The 18,439-nt window shown below is 50.6% G+C and overlaps 1 protein-coding gene across 2 annotated transcripts in view; it reads left to right on the top strand.

Annotated features, from left to right (window-relative positions):
- iqgap1 (IQ motif containing GTPase activating protein 1) overlaps positions 1–18,037 on the top strand; it is a 110,542-nt gene extending 92,505 nt beyond the window's left edge. For both annotated transcript variants that reach the window (XM_078532386.1, XM_078532385.1), the window contains exons 31-38: positions 2,772–2,874; positions 3,608–3,737; positions 5,439–5,526; positions 5,882–6,094; positions 9,658–9,824; positions 11,162–11,284; positions 13,505–13,613; positions 15,907–18,037. In XM_078532386.1, coding sequence (XP_078388512.1) covers positions 2,772–2,874; positions 3,608–3,737; positions 5,439–5,526; positions 5,882–6,094; positions 9,658–9,824; positions 11,162–11,284; positions 13,505–13,613; positions 15,907–16,020 — 1,047 coding nt within the window. In that variant the 3' untranslated portion in view covers positions 16,021–18,037. The remainder of the gene's footprint in view (positions 1–2,771; positions 2,875–3,607; positions 3,738–5,438; positions 5,527–5,881; positions 6,095–9,657; positions 9,825–11,161; positions 11,285–13,504; positions 13,614–15,906) is intronic.
- The last annotated feature ends 402 nt before the right edge of the window (positions 18,038–18,439 follow it).

The following is an 18,439-nucleotide window of genomic DNA, read 5'->3' as shown; positions in this document are numbered from 1 at the left end:
TTGGGCTGTAACTTGTGAGATCCAGGGCAGTGTATCTGGGGGGTGGGGGTACCCCAGAGATGCACTGGGACACCCACCCCTGGAAGTTGCCAGGCAAGGATTGCACAGCAATTGTCCAAGAAGTTCCAGCTTCCTCTGGGCAATTGCCCTGCACCGGAACCCATCCAAAAATGCGAGTTAAATTTGCAAACTTCAGACGGTTCCGAGTGTCATACAGCAATTTACCCAAAAACAGGATTAAATCCACTGGCAGCTCACAGTTAACTAAAGCACTGACCCTCCCCAACTGACCCTCCCCACCCAGGCCCAACGCAACTCCCTCTTTCCCCCCACCAGCCTCCACACAGGCCCAACAAACTCCCACCCCTCCAGGTCCGATCCAACTCTTCCCCTCCACCCACCACCACCACCACACACACACACACACACCCCCCCCGCCAGAGGCCCCAGACCCAACCCAACGTGGGGAACTCCCTACACCCACCAGGCCCAACCCGAGTGCCCCCACCCCCAAATCTTACCCACTTAACCTTATACACACCTTCTCCCTGGCTTGTCAAAGACTTTTAAACTCACCTTATTTAGGCAGCTAGCGCTGTTTTAAAAAAAAAAAAGATGGGGGGGGCTTGGATTACCTGCCTTCAACTGAGTGCTGTTGACGGTAGGCCCCAGGATAACGCTGCACGACACCGATCTCACTCAGCTTGAGTCAGAAGGCCGGGCGAGATAGAACAGCCTGGATTTCGAGGTAAGTATCTGCGGGCAGAGCGGCAATCTGACTTGACTGTTATGGGCCGTGGTTATTCCAAACAGGGATTATATGTGGACAAAGTCATTATTTCAGTTGTTCCCTGGATGTGGTGGTGTTGACGATTTATTGCATGGTTCCCGTTCCGATTTCTTTGCCGTAGCTGTATATTTTTTAATAAAAACAAACCTTTGGTTTCAGAAATTAACCACATCAAAGTTGAGACTTGCATTTCTATAGCACCTTTTACAACCTCAAGACATCCCAAAGCACGTCGTTACTTTTTGAAGTGTAGTCACTGTTGTAATGTAGGAAACCTGGCAGCCAATTTGCGCACAGCAAGATCCCGCAAACAATAACGTGACCATGATCAGATCACCTGGTTGTTTTTTTTTTTGGTGACGTTGCCTAAGGGATAAATATTGATCTCGGAAACTGGGGAGAACTCCCCTGTTCTTCAAAATAGTGTGGTGGGATCTCGTGCCTCCAGCTGAAAGGACAGACAGGGCCTCGGTTTATCATCTCACCTGAAAGAGGGAACATCAAACAGTACTTGTAGGGCCAGGCAGAGAGTGTAAATCAGGAGATTAGAGGTGCTCCCCACTCCTATTTCAGATGACGGTGCAGCATCCCCCGGTACTGACCCTCCGACAGTGCGGCGCTCCCTCAATACTGACCCTCCGACAGTGCGGCGCTCCCTCGGTACTGACCCTCCGACAGTGCGGCGCTCCCTCGGTACTGACCCTCCGACAGTGCGGCGCTCCCTCGGTACTGACCCTCCGACAGTGCGGCGCTCCCTCGGTACTGACCCTCCGACAGTGCGGCGCTCCCTCGGTACTGACCCTCCGACAGTGCGGCGCTCCCTCGGTACTGACCCTCCGACAGTGCGGCGCTCCTTCGGTACTGACCCTCCGACAGTGCGGCGCTCCCTCGGTACTGACCCTCCGACAGTGCGGCGCTCCCTCGGTACTGACCCTCCGACAGTGCGGCGCTCCCTCGGTACTGACCCTCCGACAGTGCGGCGCTCCCTCGGTACTGACCCTCCGACAGTGCGGCGCTCCCTCGGTACTGACCCTCCGACAGTGCGGCGCTCCCTCGGTACTGACCCTCCGACAGTGCGGCGCTCCCTCGGTACTGACCCTCCGACAGTGCGGCGCTCCCTCGGTACTGACCCTCCGACAGTGCGGCGCTCCCTCGGTACTGACCCTCCGACAGTGCGGCGCTCCCTCGGTACTGACCCTCCGACAGTGCGGCGCTCCCTCGGTACTGACCCTCCGACAGTGCGGCGCTCCCTCGGTACTGACCCTCCGACAGTGCGGCGCTCCCTCGGTACTGACCCTCCGACAGTGCGGCGCTCCCTCGGTACTGACCCTCCGACAGTGCGGCGCTCCCTCGGTACTGACCCTCCGACAGTGCGGCGCTCCCTCGGTACTGACCCTCCGACAGTGCGGCGCTCCCTCGGTACTGACCCTCCGACAGTGCGGCGCTCCCTCGGTACTGACCCTCCGACAGTGCGGCGCTCCCTCGGTACTGACCCTCCGACAGTGCGGCGCTCCCTCGGTACTGACCCTCCGACAGTGCGGCGCTCCCTCGGTACTGACCCTCCGACAGTGCGGCGCTCCCTCGGTACTGACCCTCCGACAGTGCGGCGCTCCCTCGGTACTGACCCTCCGACAGTGCGGCGCTCCCTCGGTACTGACCCTCCGACAGTGCGGCGCTCCCTCGGTACTGACCCTCCGACAGTGCGGCGCTCCCTCGGTACTGACCCTCCGACAGTGCGGCGCTCCCTCGGTACTGCACTGGAGTGTCGCCCTGGATTTTGTGCTCAAGTCTCTGGAGGAGTGAGCCTCGAACACGTGACCTCCTAACACGAGTGAGAGTGCTGCCCACTGAACCAGGTACCTGCAACGAGTGCGCCCACGGGTAGAGAATCCTGTGTTTGGCCGAGTTTGCTTCCTGCACCCCTTGTGTGATATTTTGGGTGTTCAGTCAATCTATCTGGTTGCTTTCTCTCAAACCGTAGCTTTTCCTGGATCACCAAGACGCCATCGCTCCGGAACACAACGACCCCATTCATGAGCTGCTGGAGGACCTTGGCGAGGTGCCCACCATCGAGTCTCTGATAGGCAAGTACCAGTTTTCGTTACTGTACCCCCCCTCCCCCCACTCATCCCACCTCATCCGCTTCCAGCTTTGCTCAGACAGGACAAAGGAGTCGGGAGCCAATTCCCTTGACCGTTTGGGAGGGGAGTGGGGGGGTACCGGAACACCCGGCCCTGGTCAGTATGGGCTCCTCCCTGCGGTGTCCCGAGCAGCCTCAGTCACACACACACAAGCCATTGTGATTCCGTCGGGATTCCAGGGTTTGTGCTGACCATCTGAGGTTAGTGGGCTGGAGTTTCCACCTTTTATTCACCCAGCGCATTGGGGCCCTGTCCCCCTGTGCTGAGAGTTTGCTGCAGGGAAGCCTTTCCCTTCAGACCCCACCACAAACCCTGTCCGCTAGCCATCGACTCCCAACTCCTTGGTATCGAGCACGATCCTGCACTGGGCTTCTCACTCCATATCCTGTTCATCCCTAAAACTGTTGGCTTCCACCGCCTCAACGTTCTCTGCCTCCGTCTCCGACTCTGCCTCAACTCATCCGCCCATTGGCTGCCTGGGCCCTAAGCTCTGGAACTCTCTCCCTAAACTTCTCCTCCTGACTAAGCTCTTCGATCACCTTCCCCCCCCACCCCCATATCTCCTCACGCAGCTCCGGTGTTCAATACTCCTCCAGTGGAGCACCGTGTTACTGTTTAAATGCACTGCGTTGATGTGGTTTGCTGAGCTAACTCGCCGAGCTCTTCCCTCCCACAGGTGAAGGAGGGGTGCACGACCCAAATAAGGAGCAGCTGGCCAAGACGGAGGTGTCCCTCACCCTCACCAACAAATTCGACGTACCTGGAGGAGAGAATGAGGAGATGAATGCCCGCACTCTGCTTTTGAAGTAAGCTGGTCGCTTGGGGCGGGCGGAGAAGTTTAAGCACTTTTTTAAATTTATTTTTTTAAACCCTTTCATTTATATGGCGCCTTTCGCAGCTTTTTACAGCCAACGAAATACTTCTTGAAGTATGGTCGCTGTTGTATTGTAGGTGTCGTTGCAATCTTATCGATCTGTGTGTCCCTGGGTGCTGAATTAGCAGGTCTGCGGAGATTGTAACGTTTAAGGTGTAGGATGTTCCAATGCTCGTTACGTTGGTTCCTGCCCCCAGTAACAAGGGTGGGACCCTCTGGGAGTGTTTTGATAGGTCACCAGAACAGTTCAAGGGTCAGCGAACAACTCTCCTTGAAGCCGTCAGTTTTGGCGAGTCTGCCAGACAACAAGTGTCACAAAGACAAAAGGGACAGAAACAGGCCCCAGTTAAGTTAAAAGGTTAGAGAAAGGGCTGCGGGGAGCAGACTTTAAGTAAAGAAAGCCATTGGGGCAAAAGTACCCCTTTGGAGTAGTGGTGTTCTGTTTGGCACGGCCGAAAGTCTGGAAGTGTGCTTATAAGCTAGTGTTTGAGTGTACTCGGGGAATCCAGGGAGAAGGAATCTCGGAAGGCGAGATTGAAGCCCTGTGAGGGGGGCCTTTTTTGATTTAGCTGCAGGATGCCTTTTATCAAACGCAAAATCGAGCCTACTCTAACCAAAATATCGCTGAACATGGGAGTGACTTTTGGAAGGAATTCCAAGGAGAGATCTTCGAAGGTGAAGCTGGGAATCCCTCGTGAAAGAGTTTCAACGAGATTGTTTGACTTGGTGTTTACTGATGTCTGGCTGGGTTCTTGAGAAATCCATAGACTGCCTTGGTTGCACTTGTCATTTACTCTGTAGTGTGGTGTGTGCGACCACAGTTCATCTGTTAATTCACATGTACTTCATACTTGCCCTGAATGTTGGAGCATAAGATACATATTGTAAATTGTTTTATCTTTCTGAACTTGTTTGGTAAAGTTTGTTTTTGTTTGTTCAAAACCTGTGGAACCTTGTGGTTTTATCCCGAAAGCAGGTGTCTTGAATCTCAACCTTTCATCTACTTTAAACAAAACGTTAGTGGCCCCTAAATGGATCTCTCCCACTACACACACCCGCCCCCCACATCCTGGGGTTAGGCCAAGGATTGTAACATAGGAAACATGTCAGCCAGTTTGTGCACAAGAAGATCCCAGAAAGAGCAATGTGAGCGTGACCAGATAATCCGATTATCAGTGACGTTGGCCGGGAATAACTCACCGGCTAGGGATCTTTTACATCCGCCTGAGCAGCAGATTAAAAAACAGCACCTCCAACAGTGCAGCACTCCTTCGGTACTGCACCTCCAAGGTCTCTGCACTCCTCCAAATCTGGCCTCTTGCGCCTCCCCAATTTTAATCACTTCAAAATTGGCAGCCGCGGCTTCAACTGCCTGGGCCCCTAAGCTCTAGAAATCCCCCCCCACTAAACCTGTCCACTTCTCTCTCCTCTCGGACGCTCCTTAAAACCAGCCTCTGTGACCAAGTTATTGGTCACCTGTCCCTAATGTGCCCTGTGGCTCCGCGTTTGACTGTAAAGCATCCAGGGATGTTTTTACTGCGTTAAAAGCGCTATATAAATGCAGATTGCTGTATGTCGGGCGTAGCAAGCCAGCCTGATAAGTGACCCCGTTCTCTGTCTCCTTCTATCCCAGCACAAAGCGTCTGATCGTCGATGTGATCCGATTCCAACCAGGCGAGACTTTGACTGAGATCCTAGAGACCCCGGCCTCTGCGGAGCAGGTGAGTAATGAATCTTGCAGGATATTCCAAGGCTGCGTTTGCTCGCTAATGACTTGTCAAAGTGGGGGAGGAGGAGGGGGCGGAAATCAATGGCCGAATGGCCTCCTCCTGTTCCTATCCAATGGGCTCAAGGGGATGGATGGCTTCCTCCTGTTCTGATGCAACAGGGCTCGAGGGTTAAGTGGCCCCCTCCTGTTTCTGTGGCTACAGAGCTAACTGAGGAATGTTGTGTGCTAACTGTGAGAGCGGAAGTGTTCTGCTTTGAGAAACGGTTTGAAGGCTCCTGAGTGCAGAAGTCACCCTCAAGTGTTTCAGGGGTTCGCACCCTTGACGTTGCCTGTTTTTTTCCACCCAGGACACCGATCACCAGCGGGCCATGCAGAGGAGAGCAATACGAGACGCCAAAACTCCCGAGAAGATGAAACGGAACCAGGTTCAGTCAGAGGAAAACCAGATGTCGCTGAAGGAGAAGAAAGAGAAAATCGAGCAGAACCTGAAAAAACTGGCGACTCTGGGAAAAGTGAACCCCCAGAATAAGTACCAGGACCTGATCAACGACATTGCCAAGGTAACACCCCCCCCCACCCAACCCCAACAAGAGCTGCTGGTTCACTTGGGGTCTCGCGGGCGCCGAACAGCCTCGCTCCTGTTCCGGTGTGAGCTGAGACGGTGCATGTTGACGAGATATTCAACTCAGGGTGGCCTCACAGAGAGCTCAATCTTAACCCAATAACTGCACCGCACCCTCCACCCCCGACCCCGAAGCACAGAAGGAACTTGCATTTATATAGCGCCTCAAACAACCTCAGACCGGCCAGAAAGCCATTTCACAGCTAATGAAGTACTTGTGGCCACGGCCCCGATGCAGGAAACGGGGGCGGCCAATTTACATGCACAGCAAGATCCCGCCGACAGCGGTGTGATAAACGGCCGATTGCTCTGTTTTCTGTGATGTTGGTTGAGGGATAAATGTTCGCTCGGGACACCAGGGAGAACTCCCCTGCTCCTCTTCAATAAAACACCATGGGATTTTACACATCCGCCCGAGAGAGGGGCAGACAGGGGCCTCGGTTTCACCTCCCATCCAAAAGGTGGCACCTCTCAGCAATGCTGCACTTCCTCAGTACCGCGCTAGATGTGTCGGCCCGGATTTTGTGCTCATGTTTCTGGCGTTTGTCTTGAACGTAACTCGAGAGTTGAGAGCGCCACTCACTGAGTCACAACCTTTGCAATTCTTGCACAGGAAGAACAATCACAAGATAATTAAAGCGGAGGAAGACCCGCCTTATTTCACCCAACCAGAAAGGATCTCCAGTCTTCTGACCCCAGCGCCCAATGTGTTTCCTTGATTGCTGACCCAGCTCAGAATAGCAGCCTCACCCTGGCTCAGCCTGGGCGTGCACCATCTCATTGTGACCTGGCGTCGTCACTTGAAGCCGTTCTCAGTTGCACCACTAGATGGTGGTAGAATGCTGTGTGATGTGGGGGGAGCAGACGAATCCGTCTCGTTCAGGATGTTGTCAATCTCCATTTGCGTGCGATGTACAGCGCAGAATCGAGCCATTCAGTCCACTTGGTTCGTGCTGGTGTTTATGCTCCACACAAACCTCCTCCTACCCCTCTCCATCTCACCATTTCCTTCTATTCCTTTCTCCCTCATGTGTTTATCCAGCTTCCCCTTTAAATTTGCCTGTATTTACATTTCAACATGAAGGAACTTTTATCACTGTATTTTTTTGCCCCTTGATTTCCCCCATTTCACTTTCTCCCTTTCCCCCATTTCCCCCCACCCAAAAAAACCCAAAGACTGTACTGGGTGAACTCAGCACAGACCAGCGCTTGAACTATGGTCAGCATGGCTTAACAGTGCATTTACCCACTCAATCAGTGGGGGCTTTATCAATCACCTTCAATAAATATCGGGTACAGTAGCGTGGTGTTTGTGCCACCAGATGAGTATTCCAGAGATCGGGAGTTCAAATCCCACCACGGGCAGTCTGAGAATTTTAATTGAAATTTTAAAAAATAAAACGCTGACAGCAGTAAAAGTGACCGTGTAAGGTCTTAGATTGTCATGCCCAACTGGTTCATTAGTTCGAAGCAGGCTCGATGGGCTGAATGGCCTACTCCTGCTCCTATTTTCTATGTTTTCATCAGTGTCGGTCATGTTCAAGTCTCACTCCAGAGTTTGAGCACAAAATTTAAGGCTGACGCTCCCTAGTGCAGCACTAAGGGAGTGCTGCACTGTCAGAGGTATTGCCTTTTGGATGAGGCGTTGAACCAAGGCCCCTTCTGCCTGCTCGGGTGGATGTAAAAAGTCCCACTGCACGATTTTGAAGAAGGACACGGCGGGGGGTGTGGTGGGGGGAGTTATCTCCAGTAGCCTGGCCAATACTTTCCCCTCAATCAATCAATCAACATCACAACAAACACAGTATCCGGTCATTATCACATTGCTGTTGGTGGGATCTTGCTGTGTGCAAATTGGCTGCTGCGTCTCCTACATTTACAACAGTGACTCCACTTCAAAAAAAAAAAGTACTTCGTTGGCTGCAGAGCGCTTTGGGATGTCTGGTTATTGTGAAAAATGCTTTATAAATGCAAGTCTTTTTTTTTTTATCATTAATGTCCTTTAGGGCAGAAAAGCTGTCCACCCTTACCCAGTCTGGGCCTGAATGTGACTCCAGTACCACATCAATGCGATTGACTCTTAACTGCCCTCTGATGTGGTGTACTAAACCACTTAGTTGTAGCAATTAGGGGTGGCTAGTAAATGCCGGCCTTGCTATTGATACCCACGCCCCTAGGATGTGTTTAAAAATACTTTGTAGTGCAGACAGAGGGGCTGGTTTTTCTTTTTTTTAATCTGTCTTAGTGTCTGTTTTGAGCGGCTGAGAATTAAGAGCGAGAGTGAGGAACGATGACGCTGTGCGGTCCGAGAATAAAATCCTCGCAGCAACTTAGACTCCACACACACACACACGCACACACACACTAGCTGCTTCTTTACAACCTCCTCGTGACTGTAGTGTGTTCAGTCTGAGGGCCCTGTGCCAAAACTCTCATCTCCTCAGGGACAGCCAACTTGTATAACCAGCGTTAAGAAACAGCTTCCTCTCAGCACCCCCCACCCCCCCCACCCCAGCCCAACCACATCCAATTTGAATACAATCAGCTTCCTGGATGTTTTTAAATACACGAAAACTTATTTATTTTAAGGTGGCATCCGATCACCGCCTCAGCAGGACCACCTGCTTTTTTTGCTGGAGTCAATAATCGGAACGTGTGGACTGAGATGAGAAAGACAGGTTCCGACGAAAGGTCATGGACCTGAAATGTTAATTCTGCTTCTCCCGCCACAGAAGCTGCCAGACCTACAGAATATTTCCAGCATTTTCTGCTCCTGTTTTACATTATGTGAAAAAAGATGGGGCCGAGTTCGGGTTTCCCCCTTTCCTCCCCCCACCCCCGCAATTTTCTCCACTTTCCTGACTCACTCGAGCACGTTCTCTTTCTCTTTTTAAACTTCTGTGAAGCACCTCGGGACGCTTTTCTACATTTAAAGGCGCTATATAAATGCAGGTCATTGTTTTTTGCTCATGCGTTGGCCGTCCTCTGTTGCTTCACCTCAAAAGGCTTTTCCCCCGTGCGCGAGGCTCTTGGGCTGTTCAGCCACAGGCAGCACCTGACCCTGCCCAGACATCTCGATGCTGATGCTGTGTTCACACACACACACACACACACACACACACACGCGTGTGCCTGCGCCTGCGCCCCTGCATGATCACAACACAAACACCGGGTACACGCACGCAACACATGCACCCGCCCACGTACACCTGCTCTCTCGTGCGCTTGTACACATGGAACAAACATGTGCACACATGCACACACGTGTAGGCCCCTGTGTGCACATGCACCTTGCCCACACGCACACACATATATCCCTACACATCTATCCAATTCAGGCTGGTGTCGCCTCACCTGAGATCACCGCAGACTGGGCGGGGGGGGGTTCCAAACTGGGATCTTCCTGCTCTGTATAGTTCAGTACCGGACAAAGTCATGGCGCGTTGACCAATCGGCACGTGTGGGCGGGGAGCTAAATTCCCCGTGTTTCCCTAACTCTAGGACATCCGGAATCAGCGGCGATATCGCCAGAGGCGGAAGGCAGAGCTGGTGCGACTGCAACAGACGTACAGCGGACTGATCTCTAAAACCGCCTTCTTCGAAGAGCAGATCGACTACTACAACCAGTACATCAAGACCTGCATGGACAACCTGGCCAGCAAAGGAAAGTATGTGCCTCCAATTCCTCTCTCTCTCTCTCTCTCTCTCTCTCTCTGCAAACGAATTGTTGCTGACGCTCCCCGTGTGAGGGAGTCTTAAGCTCGGAAAGAATCGAGTCCGAGAATGTGAAGCAGGCCGTCTAGCCTGGTCTAGATTTTGGTAGAACTATCCAATGAGTTCCTATCTCCCACCCCACCCCAGAGCCCTGCAGATATTTCTACCTTCAAGTATTTCTCCAATTCCTTTTTTAGTTATTATTGAATTTGCTTTCTTTTGGGCCAAACCTTCCTGATCGCAACTGGAACAAATGGGAAGAATATTGGGGAAGTGACACTGACCCTTCAGCAAACCTGTAGATTGGACAAGGCCTGAAAGCTGGAGGCAGGAGGAAGGGAAACTCCACATTTCCAGGGTCCTCAATCGCCTTCCTTGTCTCCCTCTTACATTTCCCTCATTGCTGCTCTCCTGAGCTTTCTAGGTTTTCCTCAGCTTCAATCCCTCCCTCGTCCTCGGCGCTCTACCCCCCCCTACCCCCCAACGTGGTCACCTTGCAGGAATTAAGACTCATCCTCGCTCTGTCCAACCCCCCGGGAACTCATTCTCTCCCAGTGCCTCGAAAACGAGGAACTCTTAACTCCCCTCAGGCATCACCTCTGGTCAACCTGTGGGCCTTTTAAAAGGATGGAGTTTGGTGTCAGCTAATCATCACGTATTGATTACCTCACCCTGCTGACAGAGAGCAGCGTGGTGTTTATGGTACATTCGGCTAGTAGCCTGGTGGTCAACGGTCCAAATCAGGCCCTGGCAAACTCCGTAATTTCATGGGATGGCATCAGTAAAATTGTAAACACCCAAGCGGCTGCCCTTGCCCACTCTGGGCCCACCTATGTGTCCGGTCTCAATACCTTCAGCAATGGGTCAGTAAGATTCCACCCCTTTCTCCCTCCTTCAATAAGCTTTAGAAGGGCAAATGCAGATGGATGATAAGAATCAAGATCACCTCCTGGTCTATACACCTTGCCCCACACAATTGCTACACTTTGTATGTTACACAACATGTCAAATCTCCACTTCGTCCTAAACCATCTCCTGGGACAGGTGAAGAATGAGATTAAAAACCCAGGCTGATTTGGGGGTGGGGGGTGGGAAAATGTCTGAAGGTATCCAAGAAAAAGCCAAAAAAAGAAATATTTTCTCCTGATTTTTTGTGCCCTTCATGCACCATGTTCCTCTTCGAGGCTTCTCTGCCTGAAGCTTAGGGACGAGTTTAAGTCGGACGTTGATGGAAACGGTCGCCCTGCGTGAGATGTCGCTGATCACCCCTGTGCTTTGATACTATTTACAGAGTTTCGAAGAAGCCAGGAGATGTTAAAGGAAAGAAAAGCAAACAGGTATCGCAGCGCTACACTGCAGCGAGACTGCACGAGAAGGGAGTCCTGTTGGAAATTGAGGATCTCAACAGCAACCAGTGAGTGACAGAATTTACACCAACCCTCCAGGGATTCACGTTTTCTTGCTTTGAAAAGCAGGAGGCTTGGAGCTTCCCTCTGTTGAGGTCGATGAAGGATATTAAAGGGGCTCTGAGTGATTTGAGTTAGGAGTGTGATGGAATACTGTCTTCTTGTCCGGCTAAATGCTGTTCCAACAACACTCAAGAAGCTCAACACCATCCAGGACAAAGCAGCCCCACTTGATTGGCACCCCATCCACAAACATTCACTCCCTCCACCACTGACGCACAGTAGCAGCAGTGTGTGTACCATCTACAAGATGCACTGCAGAAATTCACCAAGACTCCTTAGGTAGCACCTTCCAAACCCACGACCACTACCATCTAGAAGGACAAGGGCAGCAGACACAGGAACACCACCACCTGGAAGTTCCCCCTCCAAGCCACTCACCATCCTGACTTGGAAATATATCGCCGTTCCTTCACTGTCGTTGGGTCGAAATCCTGGAACCCCCTCCCCGAACAGCACTGTGGGTGTACCTGCACCACAGGGACTGTAGCGGTTCAAGAAGGCAGCTCACCCCCACCTTCTCAAAGGCAATTAGGGATGGGCAATAAATGCTGGCCCAGTCAGCAACGCCCACATCCCATGAATGAATTTTTAAAAAAAACTATTCCTATGATAAAGGGTGAGGGGCTAAAGGACAAAGTTTGAGATAAAAAGAGTGAATAAGCGATTGGTCCAAGGAAGTGTGTGGAAACAGACAATATAAATCAGGACAGGAAACAATTGGGTGTGTTTCTGGAGGCGGGAGGGATGTGCTGGGGAGCTGGAAGGAACAATGTTTAACATACAACAGTCAATGGGCAGGAAATGGCTGGTCCATTAAACTGGGTCATCGGCTTTAGACACTTCACCCCTACACCACCCCCATCCGAGGGGGTAAAACCTAGGGCCATAGGGGGAAAACACCTGGAAAATTCCTCTCTGGCACCCCTTCCCACCGAGCAACTGAGACCAGCCAAGATCTCACAGACCAGGTTGACATGGGCTCCATTGCTTTTTATCGTTTCTATAAGTTCTCATCACCGTGGATTCAGATGAGCCTGAATCAGAACATTAACCCTTCCTGCCTGCCTATAGCAACACCTGTCAGCATGCCAATTGCTTCCCTGGCTCACCCTGTTACCTCTGTGCAAAACACTTCCTGGCCCAGAAATTCGCCCTCTGCACTCTGACCCCGTGACCTGCGGACAGCGGGTGTATTTTCTCTTCCCGATTTGAATACCTTAATAAAGAAAGGACTTCAATTTCTTTAGCCATCCCATGGTGTTTTACAACCGAGGGATTACTCTGAAGGCTAGTGAATGCCGTGTGGGGAAATAGAGGAACCGGAGAGCCAGACAGCCCCTTGAGATAAAAAGCAACAAAAACTGCGGATGCTGGAAATCCAAAACAAAAATAAAAATAGCTGGAAAAACTCAGCAGGTCTGGCAGCATCTGCGGAGAGGAACACAGTTAACGTTTCGAGTCCGTATGACCCTTCAACAGAACTGAGGGAACAAAAGGCCCCTTGAGCTGCTCCACTATTCATGGCTGGTCTCTACCTCAGCCCCATTTACTTGCCTTTGCTCCATATCCCTTAATACTCTTACCCAACAATGATTATAACAAGCTCAGTCTTGGCAGCTACAATTAACCACCCCCGCCCCCCCACCAAGCTTCTGGCCTTGCCAGTGGCCCACACATCCCATGAAAGGATTGTTTTTAAAAAAGCAAAACAGCCTTTCGAGAGTCAGAGTTCCAGGTTTCTATCACCCTCATGACAGTCAGTTTGCACATAGCAAGATCCCAGTAACAGCAGCCAAAATGTTAGCCAAACAATTGTTTTTATTGCCGTTGTTTGAGAGAACGCACCCTGCTCATGTATCAAATACAGCCGTGGGGTCTTTAAACATCCACCTCAGCCCCCACAGAAGGCAGACAGGGCCTCGGTTTAACCTCTCACCGAGCTGATGGTAGTTCTGAGCAGCACTCCCCCAGCGCTGCAGCGGAGTGTCAGCGTCAATGGAGACTTCAAATTGTACAGCGGGTCTTGAATGCATGGCTTGTGGCTCAGAGGTGAGAGTGCTACCCACTGAGCCAGGCCTGTTGGAGGGTCCCACTCCCCTCTCAGACTTGTTTTGTTCCTGCTATACGTTTAATTGTTTCAACGAACAGTTCCCTTCTGCTTTCAGGTTTAAAAATGTTATCTTCGACATCTGCCCGACAGAAGAGGTGGGTGACTTTGAAGTGAAAGCAAAGTTTATGGGAGTCCAAATGGAGACCTTCATGCTCCACTATCAGGTAACGGCTGAACTCTGACGCGGTCACCAGGGCAGGTTACACATTCACGCCCTGTCTAGCAACACCAAGTCTCAAACTGAAGCCTTGTTTTCAAATCCACAATGGCCTCAAATCTGTGCAACTTTAACAGCCCCACTACCCTGTGAGATATCTGTGCTCCTCCAATTCTTTCACAGCCCCACTACCCTGTGAGATATCTGTGCTCCTCCAATTCTTGTCTCTTGCGAATCCCCAATGCTTATCGCTCCACCATTGGCAGGCATGTCTTCAACTGCCTGGGCCCTAAGCTCTGGAATTGCCTCCTTAAACTTCTCCACCACTCTCTCCTCGTTCAATACACTCCTTAATGCCTGCTGAGCTTTTTATCACTTGTTATAACTCCACCTTACGTGGCTCTGTGTCAAACTTAGTTTAATAACCCTCCTGTAAAGCACTTTAGTATCGTTTACGATATAAATGGAGTCTGTTGTCCGCTTTCACTCACCTGTCTTTAAGGTGCTGACTCTCACTGGGGGATAGTTCCTGAAGGTGCTGACTCTCACTGGGGGACAGTTCCTGAAGGTGCTGACTCTCACTGGGGGGGGACAGTTCCTGAAGGTGCTGACTCTCACTGGGGGGGATAGTTCCTGAAGGTGCTGACTCTCACTGGGGGGGACAGTTCCTGAAGGTGCTGACTCTCCCTGGGGGACAGTTCCTGAAGGTGCTGACTCTCCCTGGGGGACAGTTCCTGAAGGTGCTGACTCTCACTGGGGGACAGTTCCTGAAGGTGCTGACTCTCACTGGGGGACAGTTCCTGAAGGTGCTGACTCTCACTGGGGGGCAGTTCCTGAAGGTGCTGACTCTCACTGGGGGACAGTTCCTGAAGGTGCTGACTCTCACTGGGGGACAGTTCCTGAAGGTGCTGACTCTCACTGGGGGACAGTTCCTGAAGGTGCTGACTCTCACTGGGGGACAGTTCCTGAAGGTGCTGACTCTCACTGGGGGGCAGTTCCTGAAGGTGCTGACTCTCACTGGGGGACAGTTCCTGAAGGTGCTGACTCTCACTGGGGGACAGTTCCTGAAGGTGCTGACTCTCACTGGGGGGCAGTTCCTGAAGGTGCTGACTCTCACTGGGGGATAGTTCCTGAAGGTGCTGACTCTCACTGGGGGACAGTTCCATGGGCACTGGTCAACCAACTGGTATTTCACCCAAGGGGCTATTCTTCCTGTGAGAGCCCAGAGTGTGAGGACTGGATGTGCTATTAGACCATGAGCAAACATACGAATTAGGAGCAGGAGTAGGCCACTCGGCCCCTCGAGCCTGCTCTGCCATTCAATAAGATCATGGTTGATCTGATTGTAACCTCAGCCCCACATCCCTGCCAATCCCCGATAACCTTTCACCCCCTTGCTTATCAAGAATCTATCTAGCTCTGCCTTAAAAATATTCGAAGACTCTGCTTCCACCACCTTTTGAGGAAGAGAGTTCCAAAGACTCACAACCCTCTGAGAGAAAAATTTTCTTCTCATCTCTGTCTTAAATGAACGACCCCTTATTTTTAAACAGTGACCCCTGGTTCTAGATTCTCCCACAAGCGGAAACATCCTCTCCACATCCACCCTGTCAAGTCCCCTCAGGATCTTAAAAGTTTCAATTAAGTCGCCTCTTACTCTTCTAAACTCCAGCAGATACAAGCCTAACCTATCCAGCCTTTCCTCATAAGACAACCTGCCCATTCCTGGTATTAGTTTAGTAAACCTTCTCTGAACTGCTTCTAACGCATTTACAACTTTCTTTAAATAAGGAGACCAGTACTGTACACAATACACCAGATGTGGTCTCACCAATGACCTGTACAACTGAAGCATAACCTCCCTACTTTTATAATCAATTTCCCTCTCAATAAATGATAACATTCTATTAGCTTCCTAACTACCTGCTGTACCTGCAGACTGACCTTTTGTGATTCATGCACTAGGACATCCAGATCCCTCTGCATCTCAGAGCTCTGCAACCTCTCACCACTTAGATAATAAGCTTCCTTTTTATTCTTCCTGCCAAAATGGACAATTCCACATTTGCCCACATTATAACTCCATTTGCCAGAATCTTTGCCCACTCACTTAACCTATCTCAGAGGATATCCAGAGGATTTTTGATTCTCTGCTAACCACCCGTCAGTATGAACAGGAGACGGTAGATTGCGGCTGAGTGCGGGCTGGAGCAGATGACCCTCTCGGAGCTTAGCGGCCTCTGCGTGTGACCAGCTATCAGCAGCTTTGTGCTCACTCGATGTGTTTTCTTCCTGCTCAGGACCTCCTCCAGCTCCAGTATGAAGGCGTTGCTGTCATGAAGCTGTTCGATAAAGCGAAGGTTAACGTCAACCTGCTGATCTTCCTTCTGAACAAGAAGTTCTACGGGAAGTAGCGGGTCTCACCCCAACACTGGAGTCAGCTGACTCGCTGAGGCACCAATGAGGGGCTGCCATGCTTGTACTTCTCCCTTTTTGTTTAGGCACTGCACCAATCAGAACTGGGCACCTTTGAACAGCGTATCAGCACCCTTCAGGGCAGAGAGGGTCATCAGAACGGGCGTGCAATTCTATATTTAGTATTATATTGCTGAAACGTTTATAGATTTGGTATCTTATGCATCAATAGCTGGCTGTGTACTGCTTAAGGGGCATAAACATTTAAAGGCACAGCCTCATATTTTTATATCAACTACTTCTCTTTGCTGTGTCTTTTATTTCTGTACAGAAAACCTGTCCCTTTCCTCCCCACTCCACACCCTTGCCCCCCCCACCCCCTCCCAAAATCTTTTGTACCCTGCAGTCAGGATCTCGTGCTTTCCTGCACTGTATTCTGAGGCCTTGCTTGCGACAGTTACCAAATTGAGCCACGGACAGCAGTGTTGGCTGATGCACCACTCCGAGTTGGAAATATATCGCCCTTCCTTCACTGTCGCTGGGTCAAAATCCTGGAACTCCCTCCCTAACAGCACTGTGGGTGTACCTACACCACACGGACTGCAGCGGCTCAAGAAGGCAGCTCACCACCGCCTTCTCAAGGGCAATTAGGGGTGGGCAATAAATGCTGGCCCAGCCAGTGATGCCCTCGTCCCATGAATAAATAAAAATAAAGAATGCTGCCCTCTCAACCTGTCACTGAAAATTCTAATTGTTAATGACTGTTAGTGGAATGATGGGTTTCTGAAAACCCCTGTACCAAAATAGATATTAGCTGGCTAAGTCTAAGCTAATTCAGGTTGCCTTTCAACCTTACCACCACCATTGTAGAATCCTTTGCCTCCATCAGCCTCGGCCCTTGTGAATAGGTTTTCCACCAGAGTAGAGATTGTATGGGGAGAGTATTATCTTTCCAGGGACTTGACCGGTGCACAGAACACACCGGACAGTGTCAATGTGTCACATCCACCAATGTCATGTGTCCAATCCACCCAAGCACCTCCATAATTCTGGTGGATACTTACTCAAAGAGTCAAAACGTCTGGGGACAGTTATTATTAAACACAATGGGAGTGAGTAAACACAATGGCTGTTTCCTCTTACTACACGTTTCAAGTTTAGGCTGCCAATTTCAGATGCTATTTGCTACCAAAGACTAGACTTTTTCCAACTGTCTCCCTTCCTTTTATTGTTCTTGTGCCAGTGTCTCTCTGTAGCGCGCTGCAATCCGTGGTCAACTTGCCCATACCCTTCATCATTTGCAGAGGGCTATCAGAGCAGTAAAGGCCAGTTCCTCTCTCCAAGTCCCCATTCCTCTCTGGTGTAGCTTACGCCAATGTAGATTTTTTTCAACTCTTCCTGTATCTGAATTTTCCCAAAGCCTCTGACAGTATCAGAGAGTTGGGCTCCATGGGTTACATTTCTGGGCCCCCTATCTGTGTCATTCGGGGGTTCATGCTAACTAAGCTTGCTGGGTGGCGAGCTCATGGGTTCAGGGAAGAACACCACCCAATATTGGGTCTTTGTTGACTTCAAACCAAGTAAATTCAGACGGGTAGCTTTGCTCCAAATTCTGTTCCCTGATGGGGATGATTTAAGTTAAAATTGTCCCCCCACCCCCGTAGACCCTCCCAACTGCCACAAGCTGTTAAAATGAAACATTGCGAAACTCTGAGTTGGATATCCCGCATCATCTTGGAGGATCTTAACTCAGCTTCAAGTGGATTTTCTCCCTGCACATTGGGTGATGAAGCAGTGCCAAGAAATGAGTGAGGTTCAGTGTAGGAGAGTGGGGAGTACAGCCAGCACATACAACTACCATGGCATCCATTCAGCACAAGACTGTAAAGAGAAAGCAACTACGTAATGCGGTTATTGGCTAAATTATTGGCCCCACTGATGCTTTTACAATTAAATTGTATTTGTAGGACCACCAGCTCTTGTAAGAAGAAAATAAAGATTGAGTTTTTAACTCTTTTTATTGTGTTTCTTAGATCCACTAATTGTCTATTATTAATATTCAGTTCATTGCTACACTCTCATCCTCCTTGCTCCTTTTTAACTTCCAAGTCCACTGAATACACTACACTCTCCCTTCATCCTCTCCATATTGGAAAGACCCATTGTTCCCTCTTTAACTCACTCTCAAACCCATGGGACTCCTGAAGTCTCAGATTTCTGCTGCTCATAGTCTATCAGCTTTTAAAACGCAAGCTCATCTTCCCAGGACAGGTACAGCACGGGGTTAGATACAGAGTAAATCTCCCTCTACACTGTCCCCATCAAACACTCCCAGGACAGGTACAGCACGGGGTTAGATAGAGTAAAGCTCCCTCTACACTGTCCCCATCAAACACTCCCAGGACAGGTACAGCACGG

Source organism: Cetorhinus maximus, chromosome 30 (genome assembly GCF_964194155.1).
Source record: "Cetorhinus maximus chromosome 30, sCetMax3.hap1.1, whole genome shotgun sequence".
Taxonomy (NCBI): Eukaryota; Metazoa; Chordata; class Chondrichthyes; order Lamniformes; family Cetorhinidae; genus Cetorhinus; species Cetorhinus maximus.
This window is presented reverse-complemented; position numbering and strand designations above follow the sequence as displayed.